At 35.8% G+C, this 15622-nt stretch overlaps 1 protein-coding gene across 1 annotated transcript; it reads left to right on the top strand.

Annotated features, from left to right (window-relative positions):
* Positions 1 to 1904: 1904 nt before the first annotated feature.
* On the top strand, positions 1905 to 12184 carry LOC140148090 (protein mono-ADP-ribosyltransferase PARP15-like). The gene is made up of 5 exons (XM_072169945.1): positions 1905 to 2110; positions 3121 to 3275; positions 6416 to 6490; positions 7569 to 7736; positions 11438 to 12184. Exons 2-5 carry the CDS (start codon positions 3152 to 3154, stop codon positions 11620 to 11622), a joined length of 552 nt encoding a protein of 183 aa, XP_072026046.1. The 5' UTR covers positions 1905 to 2110; positions 3121 to 3151; the 3' UTR covers positions 11623 to 12184.
* The last annotated feature ends 3438 nt before the right edge of the window (positions 12185 to 15622 follow it).

Genomic DNA, 15622 nt, shown 5'->3' on the forward strand with positions numbered 1-15622 from the left:
ACCAATGTATATATGGTATTTTTTATGTGGGGTCAAAGGTCATTAAGGGGTCATTTCCGGTATAAAACGAAATACCTTTAAAATGCATCTTCTCCCACAAATTATGCAGGACAGTGATGCCACTTACACACATGCATTGTTATTACCCAGTGTCCATGGGGTGTACACATATTTGGGGTCAAAGGTCATTAAAGGGTCACTTCCGGTCTGAGACGAAAAACATTCAAAATGTCCATTCTGCCACAAATAACATGGCAAAGTAATGCCACGTGCACGCATACATTGACATTAGCCAATGCCTATGGGGTTTTCATATATTTTGGGGTCAAAGGTCAGTAAGGGGTCACAACACGGCTGTGTTCGTGGTCTTAGACCACAGCTAAGTCTAGTTCTTCTTCTTTCTTCTGTCCACCTTTACATTTGCTCTAGCACTCACATGCTTACATCGATTTTGACCTAATTTGGTCACAATGATTATTGACTGTGCCCCTACATGTCACATGAAACTCGTGGGGTCAAAGGTCACGCAGAGGTCATAGGGGTCAAAAACGTGATTTCAACTTAAAATGCATATTCTCCCACATCTTATGTAGGACAGCGGCCTCACTTGCACACATGCATTGTTATTACCCAGTGTCTATGTGGTGTACACAGATTTGGGGTCAAAGGTCATTAAGGGGTCACTTCCGGTATAAAACGAAAAACCTTCACAAATTTTTATTAGCTAAGTAAAACATAGCACAGTAACGGTATGTTCACATATGATCTGCAGTCACCCAATGTATATGTGGTATTTTTCTTTAATTGGGGTCAAAGCTCATTAAGGGGTCACTTCCGGTATAAAAAGAAATACCTTTAAAATGCATCTTCTTCCACAGATTCTGTAGGACAGTGACACCACTTGCACACATGCATTGTTATTACCCAGTGTCTATGGGGTGTACACAGATTTGGGGTCAAAGGTCATTAAGGGGTCACTTCCGGTATAAAACGAAAAACCTTCAAAATTTGTATTTGCTAAGAAAAACATAGAACAGTAACGGTATGTTCACACATGAATTGTGGTTACCCAATTCATATGTGGTATTTTTTATTTGGGGTCAAATGTCATTAAAGGGTTACTTCCGGTCTGAGACGAAAAACCTTCAAAATGCCCCTTCTGCCACAAATAACATGGCAAAGTGATGCCACGTGCACACATACATTGACATTAGCCAATGTCTATGGGGTTTTCATATATTTTGGGGTCAAAGGTCATTAAGGGGTAACAACACGGCTGTGTTCGTGGTCTTAGACCACAGCTAAGTCTAGTTCTAACTACGTCACGAGACGCGGTCATTATATACTTTTTCAATAACCTGCATATAAAAGTTATTAGAGAGATTGCGATTTCCAAACGTAGCATCGAACGTACGTGGAATCTATTCAAAATCCCGTCACAGGAGAGTGATTTTGAATAGATTCCACGTACGTTCGATACGTACGTTTAGAAATCGCAATCTCTCTATTATCAGTGATTTGATTTTACACATCGCGAATATTCATGAGGTCATGAATTATTGGTAAACTCAGACGCTCATAATGTCGTGGCAATGTATTTTAGCAAACATTGACTAAGACAATACAGGTTTTGAATATGTAACACTTCTGACTATTAACTAAAACAAACCTAAATAAAATGGGTCAAAGCTCGTTTGCGCCTTTATTGTCACACCCTGTAAGTCAAACTTTTAATACGAGACTTATCATATATATTCATTGAACACTTATAACACAGACAAAAATGAATTAAATAGGTCAGTATTGCGACATTTTATCTAAGCAAGCTAAACGGGGAGTATTGTAAACATATGTAGGCCTATGTAGCAATACATGTATGGCTTGTGTTGCAATAACTAAGGGGAAATACGGCTATCATGTTTAATGAACAGGCAGTCATACTCCCAGGGTCGTATTATTTATAGAATTGGGAAAATTTTCAGGGGATTTACCTGTTTCACTCATGCAATGGTGTGTTTAGTTCAGGTCTGCGTTGTACCAGTTATAGTTTGCTTTAAGGAATAATAAGCCTTATCTCGATCGAGGATTCCAACCAGACGCACTTTGAAAGGTACGTGTGTTTATCAATAGACTATGCCATAGTCGATTTTTGATAAATAAAAATGTTATTAATCATGATGAACGCATTCAGTTGAACTCGAAATTATACTGATATTTAGTAGGCCTACATCAAAATACTAGTATAAAATGGTTATGAAAAAGTTTAGGCTATATAATTATATTTGTGACAGTAAAAGTAAAGTATAGGCCCTACGTAGGCTTATGTTATTGAATGCAACATATCATAATGGCATAATTATAATGACACTTCAATACTGAACAATTCTAATTTTAGAATCTGCCAGTCTATTATCCGAAAAACCGACTATGGACTTTCACTTTTAAGCAGAACTTTACCCCGGGACTCACACACTGTCAATCACACCTGTTTAACAATCAAATCTAACCACAAGACCGTAGCATGGTGGTACAATACGCGCTAGATGCATACGTTCATCCACCAGCACAAAAGCGCCGCATTCCCTAGATAGTTGTGTACCATGTATAGTTATAATGGTACCAGTACGCGTCGGGAGGATTTAAACAATAACGAGATCTGGGCGACCAATCACAAGCCAAATTCATTTTTAAAGATGCATTACATCATCACCAATTTTAGTTAGGCCAGAAATTGGCCTAACTCTCAAGGCAAAGTCAGTAGTCCACTTGGGAAGCTAACAGACAGAGGGCGTACGGTGACTAAAAAGATCAGTTGTGAAAATCTATCAATTGTGCACTCATTAATTAAATTAGAGTTTTAAGCTTAAATGTAATAGCCAGAGTAGTGCACAATTGGCAAGTGGACTACGGAGAAGTCTAGTTTATCAACAATGTATAATAAATAGCGTTATGAAAAGAAAATTGGACCTTCCACAGACAATATCGTAAATATCCATATAGCTATATGCAAGTATGGACATCGAGCTATACAAGTTATAAATACTTTAGGACCCAGTGTCGTGCCAAGCAATAAACATGAGTAATTCTGTTAATATTATATTTCACATTTAATTCTTGCAGATAATAAGAAACAAGATTAGGTAAAACCAGTATGTCACGGTCAGGTTTGACAGCAGAAATTGCCGATTGTCGAGTTCAACTCGAACATGGCGATATCACTCGACAGACAACGACGTCAATAGTAAACAGTATGTGCGGTGGAACTAGTCTGGGAGGTATGTAAACACACAGAAGTTCAAGTGCACATCATCATGTACCGTAAAGGTTTGCCTAATGGCGCTATTGGCTCCATTGACATAGGTGGAATTTCAGGCAAATAAGGGCCTGGACCCTTAATTTTTTTCCCTTCTTAATAATTCTATTTCATAATATGCAATTTACCTTAAGGGCAGTAGAATGTACCCATCCGCCGGTAGATTCCAGAGGGAGGGTTGCCTTTAAACGGAATAGCCACAGAAGAGTATGAACTAAAAGTGAGCGCAAAATAGCCTAATAAATAATCACACATCTTGATTTACAATATAATTTTTCCTTTTCGTAATTGAAAAAGATGAAGTATTCATTATTTTCAATAAGCCGCTGGTGGGAATCGAACCCGGGACTCCTGCATCAACATGCAAGCGATCAAACCACTACACTATACACCGGCCCGCTGAATTGACAGCGATTTAATTATACAATAATCTTAGCAAAAGTGGTCAATACTGTTGGATCGAAAATCCAGCAATTTACGATGCCAAATCAAATAGAAGTACCGTATTATATCAGTAAATAATATATTAACTATCTATAAAGTGCATATAGTGTTTCAAAGTATAAAATAAATAAATAAATCCAAGTTTTCCGACGTGACCCCGTGAACTCACTTTGCACTGTACGCTCTATTTTTGGTAACTCGTAATTACGCCGTGCAGTCTATGCGGACCTTCGCACCAATGCGCACCTTCGCAATTTCACTCCCATTCAATTACACACTCCTGTGCAGTGTGCACTTTTCACACCTTTTAATATTGCGTGGCAGACCTATTATAATGTTGATGGTGCTCTCCGGTTTGATTATATGTCCGGTAGGCCTACATGTATAATGTGCTCCGGGACGATGTGCTTCGAATGAAGAAAATTGATATTCATAAACATAGTAGGCCTAATGCACGATGTGCACGGACTAACTGCAGTATGTGGATATAATGATACGATGCACATAACTTCAGTTTATTTTTAAATAAAAATTAATTACGAGTGTGTATTAAAATACACACTCGTTGCATAGACCATTGATCACATTGCATTTGCATGAAAAATAATTCATGTCTAAAATTAAAGCATTAGTGATATAATTTCTAATTCTAAATAATAATGTGGAAATTAAATCTGTTTCAGTTCCATAGCATTATAATTATATTTATTTATGTTAAAATCTTTCTGCACTTAATTTCAAATTGCAGGTATGTTTTCATGAATGAAGATTTTAAATTATAAATTATGGCTGTTTCCCCGGAAATATATTTTAAATTAGTTCAATATAGGTTCCTACTAATTCTACAGTCCCATAGCCTAATATCCATATAGCTCCATATAGCGAAATGTGCACTTGAACGAGGGTTCACTACCTAGGTATAGAGTGAAAGTGCAAAATATGCCTACATTACTTTCAACACAATTTTTGTATGGGGCCTATAGTGTTCTACGGGAGACCATCACTGAGCCAACTATGATAATTGTTATTTCTTTTTTGCACGGCTTGGTGCCTTTCAGCTGTGGGGCCTGGGTCGATTATGAGTTCTGAATCTGATTTCTTATTTACAATGTTATTGATAGTCTTATAAACATAATTACGAGTATTATATCAGAGAAGATACTCTGTTACAGAAATATTGTCACAAATTTAAATCAATTGTTACTAGGCATAGGCCTATTTATAGTTCCAACAAAATTCTTTTAACATCTCATCTTTTACCAATATTTTTGTAGGCCTAAAGAAAAAAACAATTATTAGCCAATTTCTTAAAGACAAATGTGCACACCAGCAAAACAAACGTGAGATATTTTTGGCCCCGTGCTGTGCATTCCACTCCCAGCGGTGTTTGCTGCCGTAATGAGTTATGACTAATACGCGAAAGCGCCGGGTGTGACAGGATGTGTAAATGGTTGGGTGTGAAAATGACGGGTGCAAACTTCTCAGCATTCAGCTGTTATATTTACAAATCATATTCTCGCTGTATTCGGCCCTGAGTGTCATGTCAAAAATGCACATTTTCACCAAAACTAGGTAAGTCTTCATAAATCTAATGCTATGTACTTAAAGTGTATTAAATATAGACGAAATTGCGACGATTATATGAAAAATTTGACCTTCCGTATTGAAGATATAAATAAAGTTTCCCAAAAGGCATAAAAATTGTAAGCTCCTCGGAAAAAAATATTCATATTTACTGCCGGCAGTAGTGATTTTTAGCAAAAACGGTTGGAAATTTTGTCCTAACCATGTGTGTTACCTGTCTGCAAAAGGAGTTTAATTTTCGGACTTCGAGGACTGTGAAATGTTAAAAATATCAATTTTTAATAATTTGCCATAAAATTTGTATTATAGCGCCAATTTCAAAAAATCAAAATTATTTGATATCAGAAGGACATTCTTCATATTAAGAATGTAATTTGATGTGTCTGATGTGCTCTCAGGTCCCAAAATAAATACTGTGTCAACGTTGCTACCCCAGCCCTTAAGGCAAAGGAGCCCAAGTGTGCCATTAGGCGAATCTTTATGGTATTTGGTATTTGAAATAATGCTTCAATACTTTTTTATATTACCATGTTCAGTCTTACTAACATGAACATAATTAACGTGAAATTGTGAAAACAAAAAGTAATGCATTGTTTGATAGTGTGTAATAATCATTTTACCTCCGGGGGCAAAAAGAGTGGAGCGGAAGCAATCGTTGGTGGGGCAAAAGGCAGGGGGAGTAATTTTTGGCAGCTCAAAAAGTGGAGAAAAGATAGATTTTAAAAGTCAAATTAATGGGAAAGGCAAGAGATTCGCGGGGTTAGGACAATACATGTAGTACAGAAACGTTCTAGTGCAATTTTTCTTGCTCACTACGCTAAATAGATGCACTAATCAAATGCTTGTAGCTTTGCTTCTTAAAGTCACATTGGATTCAATGTGGTGTCATAATATGCCGGATTAAATAGTACATCTATTAAACAAATAAATTTACCCAAAAATTGTTCAATTTTAAAATTAGGATTTTTCCCAAGTGTAAGGATACTTTTTGGCGCAGTAGACCATAAAGGTTTGCATATTAGAGGAGATAATTATTGCACAGACCTAATACGTAATGTATTTTTCTTGCGGCAGGTGGTGAGTGTAATAAAGCCATTGTAAATGCAGCTGGCAATACGATTGCGACGGAATACCAGACAAATAACAAAGGTACATGTACACTTTATTATATTTTACAGACTAATACTAACCAGGGCCATCACACTCTTAGGGTAACTAAATTGCTACGTTTTTCTTTGATGCTGAATGATTAGAAGATATTTATTTTGGTCGGCTTAGATATTGGTCCGCACCAGAGATAATCGATATTTCGGTAAATGCCATAATTCCTTGTGGTTATACCCAAGATGTTGTCATTTGACGTCACCCCCAACTTCCAATGCGCAGTAACAATGTTCGCTAAACGATGTGCGCATCGGCGTGACGTTAAAGGACGACATCTTGCGGTCTAACTGCAAAGAATTATGGGATTTGACGAAAAGTTCAAATGACAATGAGATAAGACACCTCTGTACAAAATGCTCATGGCAACTGAAGGACACAAACATTTTTATTTTATTTTATAGCACCTCGGTGAAGCAATTATTAACACCCCAGCGAAACAATTTTTGTTTACTCTCGGTGAGACAATATTTTTTTAAATCGTTAAGTCTCTATTTTCAACAATTTGTTTTTTGGTCTGTGAAACGAATTTTGTTTAAGATAATTATATTTTTACCATGTTTACGTTTTGTAGCACCTAAAATTTGCGTGCCACGAAATACATCATAATGTTTAGGTTTAATGAGTTCACATGGTGAGTTTTACGCGCGTAGCGGGGACTTTTTGTTTTAATTGAAGTTTGTAATGGTGTTATTTGGTCTAAGGTGCAGCATTTGTTTTTGTTCAGATTGCAAGACAATTGTTTTTTCCAAAACTACCCGGCCCTCCATGACATCTAATGGTACAACCCTTAGTTACCAATGACTGTTTGAAGTATTTTACAATGGAATAAACATGGTAAAGGCACATATTAATTAAGATTTTAACCTCATTGTTACAACTCCCGGGTACAAATAAAGGCGTAGAACTACGTCGTAGTACAATATTTATGCAAAACAGAATCCTCATCTGATTTTGTCATAGGCCAAACGGTGCTGATTTGTATTACCCTTTAAAAGAAATTTTAAAAGGTATTAAAATAGTTTTTCTAAATAATTGTATATTATATTTTAAACACTCATCTCAGGTAACTCAGACCTGGTAATGACAAAAGCTGGTAATCTGGAACAAACCCAAATATTCCATGTCGTAGCTAAGAACGATACCACGGTATTGAAAGACTTGGTAGAGCGAACTCTGCGAAAGGCTGAATCAGAAGAAATGGTCTCGATTGCATTCCCCGCCTTGGGAACAGGTATGGCATTCGATTTAAAACTTTTGACGGGTGGTCGTACGTCATATCTTTCCTGAAAAAGTTGGTAATGATATGACGGTTTGCTTTAGCAAAACAAATTAAGTAAGAACTATGTTCACAAAGAATGTCTTAAGATTGGCGTGAGTATTCGCCGTAGAAGTAGTGATGTAACAGGATTAATTACCATAGCGATAGTTGAAAATAATTGTCGAATTATCAAAGAATAGGCATAAATGGTACGATGCAGAATTACAGCGTACGTCTAATGCAGGGCAATACATTCAAACATTGTTTTCACATATCGCTATGGTAATCTTACGACATTCTTTGTAAGCATAGTTCTTACTTTATTTGTTTTGCTTAAGAAACCCTCCGTATCATTACCAACTCATTTCGATTTGGATTTGGAGGATACCTTCTCTTAAATAACAGTATTGCGAACCACCAGCATACATAACTCGATGTAGAGAGTCTTTCCTATTCAGAGGAAATATTGCAATTACACACCTTATTGCCTTTTAACAATAACCATTGACACTTGCACATATCAGAGAAGATGTAAGAAAAGGAGGGAGAACAGAATTATATCTATCCTTGAGATAATCCCGTAGGTAATCCTGTTGCACCTATTCATAGTCCTTTATTCTCAAGTGGTGGGTTAACCAACAATTAACAATGAGAGGACATTCCTGAACCTCGTTCAGTTGGGGATGATTTGAAGTGACCGCTAATTATGACCATTTGATATTTAATACCAGCAATGTGAAACAAAAAGAAATAATGTAGTGCCAAAATAATGTACCCTTTTACGGAAGGAGCAAAGTTTAACAAGTTATAACTCCGCTTCTGCAGTACGAATGTCAGCGGCGAATGTCAGGTTATTATTTCCCAGTCTTTAAAAAATTGCAGGCAGAGGTGGGAATCGATCTCGGTACCTCCCGGTTAAATAGCACTGTGCAAGACCACTAAGCCAACTAAATATATGTTGTGAGATGTGTGACATTAATCTTTGATATTACTTAATGGAACAAATCGCGGAATTAAATCAGTAATAAAAGAAGTAGATTCTTATATAGCGGTCAAATTGGATAAAAGGGGAAATATTTGTCCCTGCTCTAAAGAAAATATAGGTTAGAAAATTATCAAATAAATTTAAATTTAAAATTGAGATTTTATATTTCTTTCTTTCACGAGGCGGCATTATCACAGACAAACACCGTATAAGCTAAAAACTCGACCCTCATCACTAGATGCTGTCATAAGCTCAATGGTAGAGCATCAGACTGCTGATATCAATATCGTTGGTTCGAGTCCTCCTGCCAGCAATGGTTATATTTATGATTTTAATGCTACGCTAAAATTTATTTATTTATTTATTTATTTATTTATTTATTTATTTATTTATTTATTTATTTATTTATTTATTTATTTATTTTTGTTTATTTATGTAAATAATTTGATATATTTGAAAGAGGTATTTGAGCAATTCGAAATTTTGATTTTATAATCCTATGGGGTCATTTTGAACCCCTACCCCCTCCCAAATTGCCAAACGCACAACGCCTATGAGTTTGCATCATGCATAATCATAATGATCAGTACGTCCATGTCATCATCATAAAAAAAACATTCCATGTATACCTGACGCCGGCAACTAGACTACTATAAAAAATAGTATCACATCTTTCCTGCTCAATCAAAATAATACTTGCAAATAGATCATAGTTTACTAATCTAATCCTGTAATATATAGACCTGTAATATCACCTGTAATATAGGTGATCATTGTTTACATGGTTTGTTATGGTTGGGATTAGCATGGAGCTATTAAAGATGGAGAAGAAATAGATTACGTAACGCATTGAAACCTTGTGCCGATTTGAAATCTGACAAGCTATTCATCGAAAGGTACCTTTTGTTTGGGACAAAGGGCTTCCGCCATTAAATCGGTAAGCTGACCCGACAGTGTATTAACGCTTTACCTAGCAGACTACTGTCAATAAGTGATAAATGAAAGTCGCGTGAAAGCGCCTTATGGAACGAAAAGTACCTATTGTTATTATAGAACCCAAGGGTGTGAATGAGTAACCGTAAGCACAAAAGGCACACATAAGCCGCTAATGTATAGTTCGTTGTCACCCCACTGGCATTAGGTGCTTCATTTAAATAAATTGAATGCGCTTGCTGAATGATTACATATCAAGGCTGCCATGTCTGCATGTCTATAGTACAATAATGGTATTAAATAGCTACGTATACATGTAACATATAATAAGTATTATACTATACCGGTATATAGGCCTATATAAAAGTTGTTTCACAAATTGACATTTTATTTTATTTTATTTTAAGAAGGAGAATGTCATAAACAGTGGCGTACTGAAGGGGCGGCTCTTCTGTGAGAGGTCTTGGGAGGGATGAGGGTGGAGGAGGGATATGAAGAATGAGAGGGGACTGGAGGAAGAGAGAAAGAGGAAGTAATAAAGAGAAATAAATAAATAGACGTAAATAAATAGAAAGGTAAGGAAAATGATAGGAATGAGAGGGGACAAAACGTAAGAGGGGATGGAGAAGGGAAGGGAGATAAGAAGAGGGAGTGATACTTTAGGAAGTACAGAGAAACGAAAAGAAAGGAATGACAAATAAATGTAGGCCTTATAATAATTATTATAGAAACTAAACACAGCCCCCCCCCCCACACACACACCCACATAGGCCTAACACTAACAGCACTATAGGCAGCCATTCGATGATGTCAATGCCTTTATGCGTTACGTATTTAAAACGCCCAGTCAGATGTATTTTACACCTGCCAAGCACAAGTCGCCCAATTTCGAAAATTGGACAATATGTCAGCGCTCAAATCAGACACAATAGAACAATAGACCATTCAGTGCGTTGGGGATTAGTGTCCGATCTCTGTAATGTAATGTAAATGAAGCATATTGATATGCAGGAAGAATCGATCAGGGCGATAGCTTTATTGTCCTATGGGATGTAGGGCCTAGTGCGAACTGTCCAAGCTGATTGTTCATTTAGTATCATAATCTATTAGGGAAAGATAAACACTATTCAAAATATCAATAGATAAGAAGAAAGGGATTTAGAGATTTGTAATTGAGTCATGCATGATTTAACAGAAGGTTCTTTCCAAAACCAAAACGTAATGATATGTATGTGCCTATCAATAAATGAATTGTCTTTCAGGAAAGATAGGCTATGTCGTACAACCACCTGACAATAGTTTTAAATCGAATGTAACAAGTCACGAATATTATTTCATTTTGAGAGCAGTCTGTTAGTCCGAAGGGTCCTTAGACCAAAAATGTTAGATTTAGGGTTTAATGCCTTTAAATTTAGGGTTTAATGCCTTTGAATGGTTTTTGGTTTAATGTCAGGATATAGGGTTATGGAAATGGTTAGCGTTAGCATTAGGGGCAGTGTTTATGAAGGGTTAGGGTAAATGATAGGGTTAGAGTTATTGTTAGATTTTGGGTTAGAATTACGTTTAGGCTTAGGTTATAGGTTAGGGTTAGGGTAAAATTTTTGGGTAGGGATTTTGGACTCGTGGCCCTTTATCTCTTTAACCTTTGAACAATCGACCTTAACTTGTGAAATAATTAATAGGCCATCAAAGTAGAAAAGTTTCCGCACACTGTGGCCAGAATGACAACACTATTTTGCTTTTTAATTTGCTCCAGGTCACATGGGTGGTGATGCTAAAAAGTTAGCTGTGCCAATGTTTGATGCTATGAGAGATTTCGCCCTTGAGGATCGACCCATTGTTCTGCGCACCATCAAATTGGTCATCTATAAGCCAGAGCTGTTTGACATCTACAAGGAAGCAATGCAGGAAACATTGGACAGATATTGTATTGTCGACTAACCTGTTTTAGATATTTCAAATTATGTATCTGCTGTTCACTTAAGCCCATGAGAACTACCTGCCTATTGGTCAAAAAGAAGTTTTCATTATCAATTGGACTAATCAGCAACATTGTTAAAATAATTTTGCCACGCAAAAAAATTAGGGTGAATTATTTGCAATGCTCCAATCTGATTGGTGATTAAAATGAAGATATTACGTAACTGACCAATCAGAGGCAATGTTAGAGCGACAGGTAGTGCTCATGGGGTTAAAGATTGCCTTTACAATTTTTGATAACAAATATTCTCGCTTCCCATTTAATTATAGTCGTATATATTAGCCTTCAAGGCGGGTCGGAGGGGTCATGAACTAGCGGTGTTTGTACTCAAATATAGAGACAAATAAAGCTGACACACAAGATGACTGGTATGGGGTCTATAAAGGAGATCCAAATGCTTGATATATTGTGGTGTAAAATCCGTCCCATGTACATGATTTTTTTCTGGCGAGGGAAAACGCTCAAGACTTTCTTTTTGATATATTTAATGGTCGTAACTAAGAAAAACCAAGACCTATGGAATTGGCTTCCTTAATAGTTGTATGAGAAAATTATTATGCAGTAAAGGATTATCAACATTAATTTTGTGGTCTAGAATTCATAGAATTATAGAAGCAAACAACGTGTTCATGTTATTAAAATAAGACCGAGAAAAATAATATTCTATTTGGTTGGTGTGTGCATTTGTTTAATAAGGTTATTCACAAATTGTTTCATATTTAAAAAAAAACCCGTCATAAAGACCAACCTTTCTCATTTGTACGTCATAAAACCCGGTAATAGTAATATAGTTAAATTTTTCAGATACGGTGTTTGTATATATCTAACATCACGTAAAGGTTAACGTTTGTTCTATGTATGCCTTCCACTCAGACAAAAGATATGTAGGCCTAAAGGTTATACCTGTATCAACAAAAAGTTACCTTTGGTCTCATGCAACACCTTTAGAAATGTAATCAACTGGATTTCTCAGAGTTTGAACTTTATTAAGTAAATATTATTGCATGTACACATATTTGCTCAAGAACTAAATGGAATGGAAAAAGAGGGCGTTTCAAAAGACATAATTGGGTTATTCTCTCCTTCCGGGTGATTCGTACCGGTTATTCTAACGGGATCATTACACCGTTGAAAGAAACGACTATACATTTTGTCACTTTTGAAATGCTCTCTTTTTTATTATTCAAATTGGTATCACTTTGGAAAATAAAGTCGTATAATGTCGAATGAGGTATCAAAATGAAGAACAAAGTTCTCAATTAATTGATTACTTCATTTTTGTAAATGAGGTTTCCTTTTGTTTTAAGTGTTCGGATACTTTTTGTGCGTAGTATATTTAAAGTTTGTGCGAAGTATATTTATATTTATTTGGTGTTATGCTACACGTTTAGAAATTTAATCAACTGTATTTCTCAGAGTTTGAATTGTATTAAGTAAATATTATTGAATGTACATGTATATGCATTACTTGTTAATTATTTTAAACCCAGCGAAAGTGTAAAAATATAATGTGTACAAATTGCCTAACAGTTGCCATTACAATTGTCATTAGGTATTTTTGAAATGAAGGATTTGGTAAAAACGAAGAAAAGATTTGGGCACCTTTGTTAGTGTTATAGATGTGCTAACATAACTCTCCAGTGGTTAAGCCAAAAGCCGTGTATTTAAGACAAAATGAGACATTTTGCATGATTCTATAATTTCTCTACACTGTAAATACTAAAACACGTTAGACGTTTAGACAAATTCTTCTTATTATTATCTATGTATATTTAAAAAAAAACGTTTCATATTTTAAAACCTATTCTCCTACACATCACAACATGCATTTAGATACAAATTCAAAGTGTGATAACTTGTAATCACAAGGTGCGGTGCACACCGACATCGCCTGGTTAATAATTACTTGGTACAACAGAGATACTAAAATAAATACCCGGGACCGATACACGTGAATGTGCTATGCACGATTTTGATATCAGACGAAAATCTTTGGATACCGGGGTAGAAAATGATATTAAAATATCTCCCGTAAATGATTTTCTCTAAAGAAACCAGATCTGGTTCCTTACACTTGAATATACGTGTTGAACAGATATGATAGTCGTTAGCAAGCGTCTTGAGAAAGAACCGTGCGTCTTGAACTCAAAATCTGACCAAAATCTGATTTTATATTGCGTTGGTCCTGTATGGACTACAGCGCGCAGGCTATAGCTGCACTCACTACTCCCGTGGAGGCAGTATAAAAGTCGATGACCATTTACCTCAATGTCGTATACAAGCTTACTCACACAGAGAGAAATCAATTACTCCGGTTATTGTCAGTAGCCTTAGTCAGGTCACTCGGCTAATTATGCGTCTCAAAGGTCGGAACAAAATGGCCATGCGTTGCTGTTGCTGCGTTCTGCCATGAAGATATCGGGGCGATGACACTGTGCGGTGTTGATTTTCGTGGGTTTTTTTAAAAGTGTTACACGTGGGGATTTACAGTGTACTTAAGTAAAGAAATTAGCTACCTGCTTGCTTGTCAAAAACTAGGAGTCTCTTTATCCTTTCAGTTCCTGTTTTCGTTTTTGTATTCGTTTTCGAAAGTCATTGTCATTCTGAAGTGTTTTACCTCCTAGGTGTGACCAATGTTTTATTCAAGCCTTTTGTTACAGCTTATTAAGTGACCGTAGAGAATATCTCGTCACAGAAATGATCGTCAAAACTCGTTTCCGAGTCAATACTTTTTTGAATTAGTAATATCGTAATAATCAGGTCCCTTCTAACCTAGACATTTTAAGCTAGTAAAAAAAACCACTACCCGGTCTCCTCTAAGTCTTTAAGTTTAAAAATAACAGATTCATGTATCTAATTTTGTTTCTAATACGCGGCTGAATCACTAGCAAACTATGTTAACACATTTAGAATCTAAAATTTTCCTATTAATCTTGACTGATAACAAATATATCAAACTATGAATTTTGATGAGCAAATCACTGTGAGGCATTTAACCCAAAGTACCATAAGTTGTAAAGTAATCATTAGGTAATTAATAAAAAATTTGTTCTGTGTATTTGGATACTTCTTCTTGCACAATGCAACTTTAAGTTTTAAATTTCCCTAACAATAATAAATGGAAACGGAGGGCGTTTTAATCGACAAATATGGGTTATTTCTTCCTTCAGGGTTATTCCTAACAGCTTTGTCTAACGGGCTCATTATAGCACGATAGATCAAAACTCACTCGCCGTGCTCCTTAGAAAATCCTATGAACATGCTGTCACTTTTAAACTGCTCTATATTTTATTCAAATTGGTATAACCAGCTATTTTATTAGCGCTTTTTGTTATAAGATTATAATCAAATTATTTGGCCTAATCTTGTCGCCATATTTGGCTTTTAGCACAATGTAACTTACTGGCTCTACACAAGTGCAGAAATGACCAAGCCTGTCCTACTATTACTAGGCATGTCCACTAAAAATTGAAGTACTTTTAAATTGATTCAGACCTAACTTATTGGATGGGAATTGATGAAAGAAACATTTTGGCGTTTAAATAATCTTAATCGGACGTTTCATTCCAGAGATATGGCCTTTCGAGTGTCACGGTTTTATATAGGGCTGCTAGAACATGTTAAAAAGTTAAAGTCCAAAAAGGAATACTAACAGAAAGTGCAACTTTAAGGTACTTTTTCTTAATGTATTTATTAACTATCTTATCTGGAACATTATATTTGCTTATAACAACATGAAAATAAGATCATCCTGAAAATTTAATTGATTTTGTTGACATACAACAAAAACTATAAGACCTCAAAACCCATGGTTTGTTTGTTGAAACCTCAAGCATGATCATAGATGGCCGCCATGGAAAATATCTCCATAGAGGAGATGAACAATAAGTGCATTATTTCAAATGAAAAGCGGTAGTCTTAAACATTGTTCAATCTTTTAAGGTCAGCACATTTTATCTT

Source organism: Amphiura filiformis, chromosome 3, assembly GCF_039555335.1.
Source record: "Amphiura filiformis chromosome 3, Afil_fr2py, whole genome shotgun sequence".
Classification (NCBI taxonomy): Eukaryota; Metazoa; Echinodermata; class Ophiuroidea; order Amphilepidida; family Amphiuridae; genus Amphiura; species Amphiura filiformis.

Excerpts from the sequence above, each read along its gene's own strand:
- LOC140148090 (XM_072169945.1), top strand. The coding sequence starts at position 3,152 with ATGTCACGGTCAGGTTTGACAGCAGAAATTGCCGATTGTCGAGTTCAA. Across the intron at positions 3,276-6,415 it reads CGGTGGAACTAGTCTGGGAG|GTGGTGAGTGTAATAAAGCC; the intron begins GTATGTAAACAC and ends TTCTTGCGGCAG. Across the intron at positions 7,737-11,437 it reads ATTCCCCGCCTTGGGAACAG|GTCACATGGGTGGTGATGCT; the intron begins GTATGGCATTCG and ends AATTTGCTCCAG.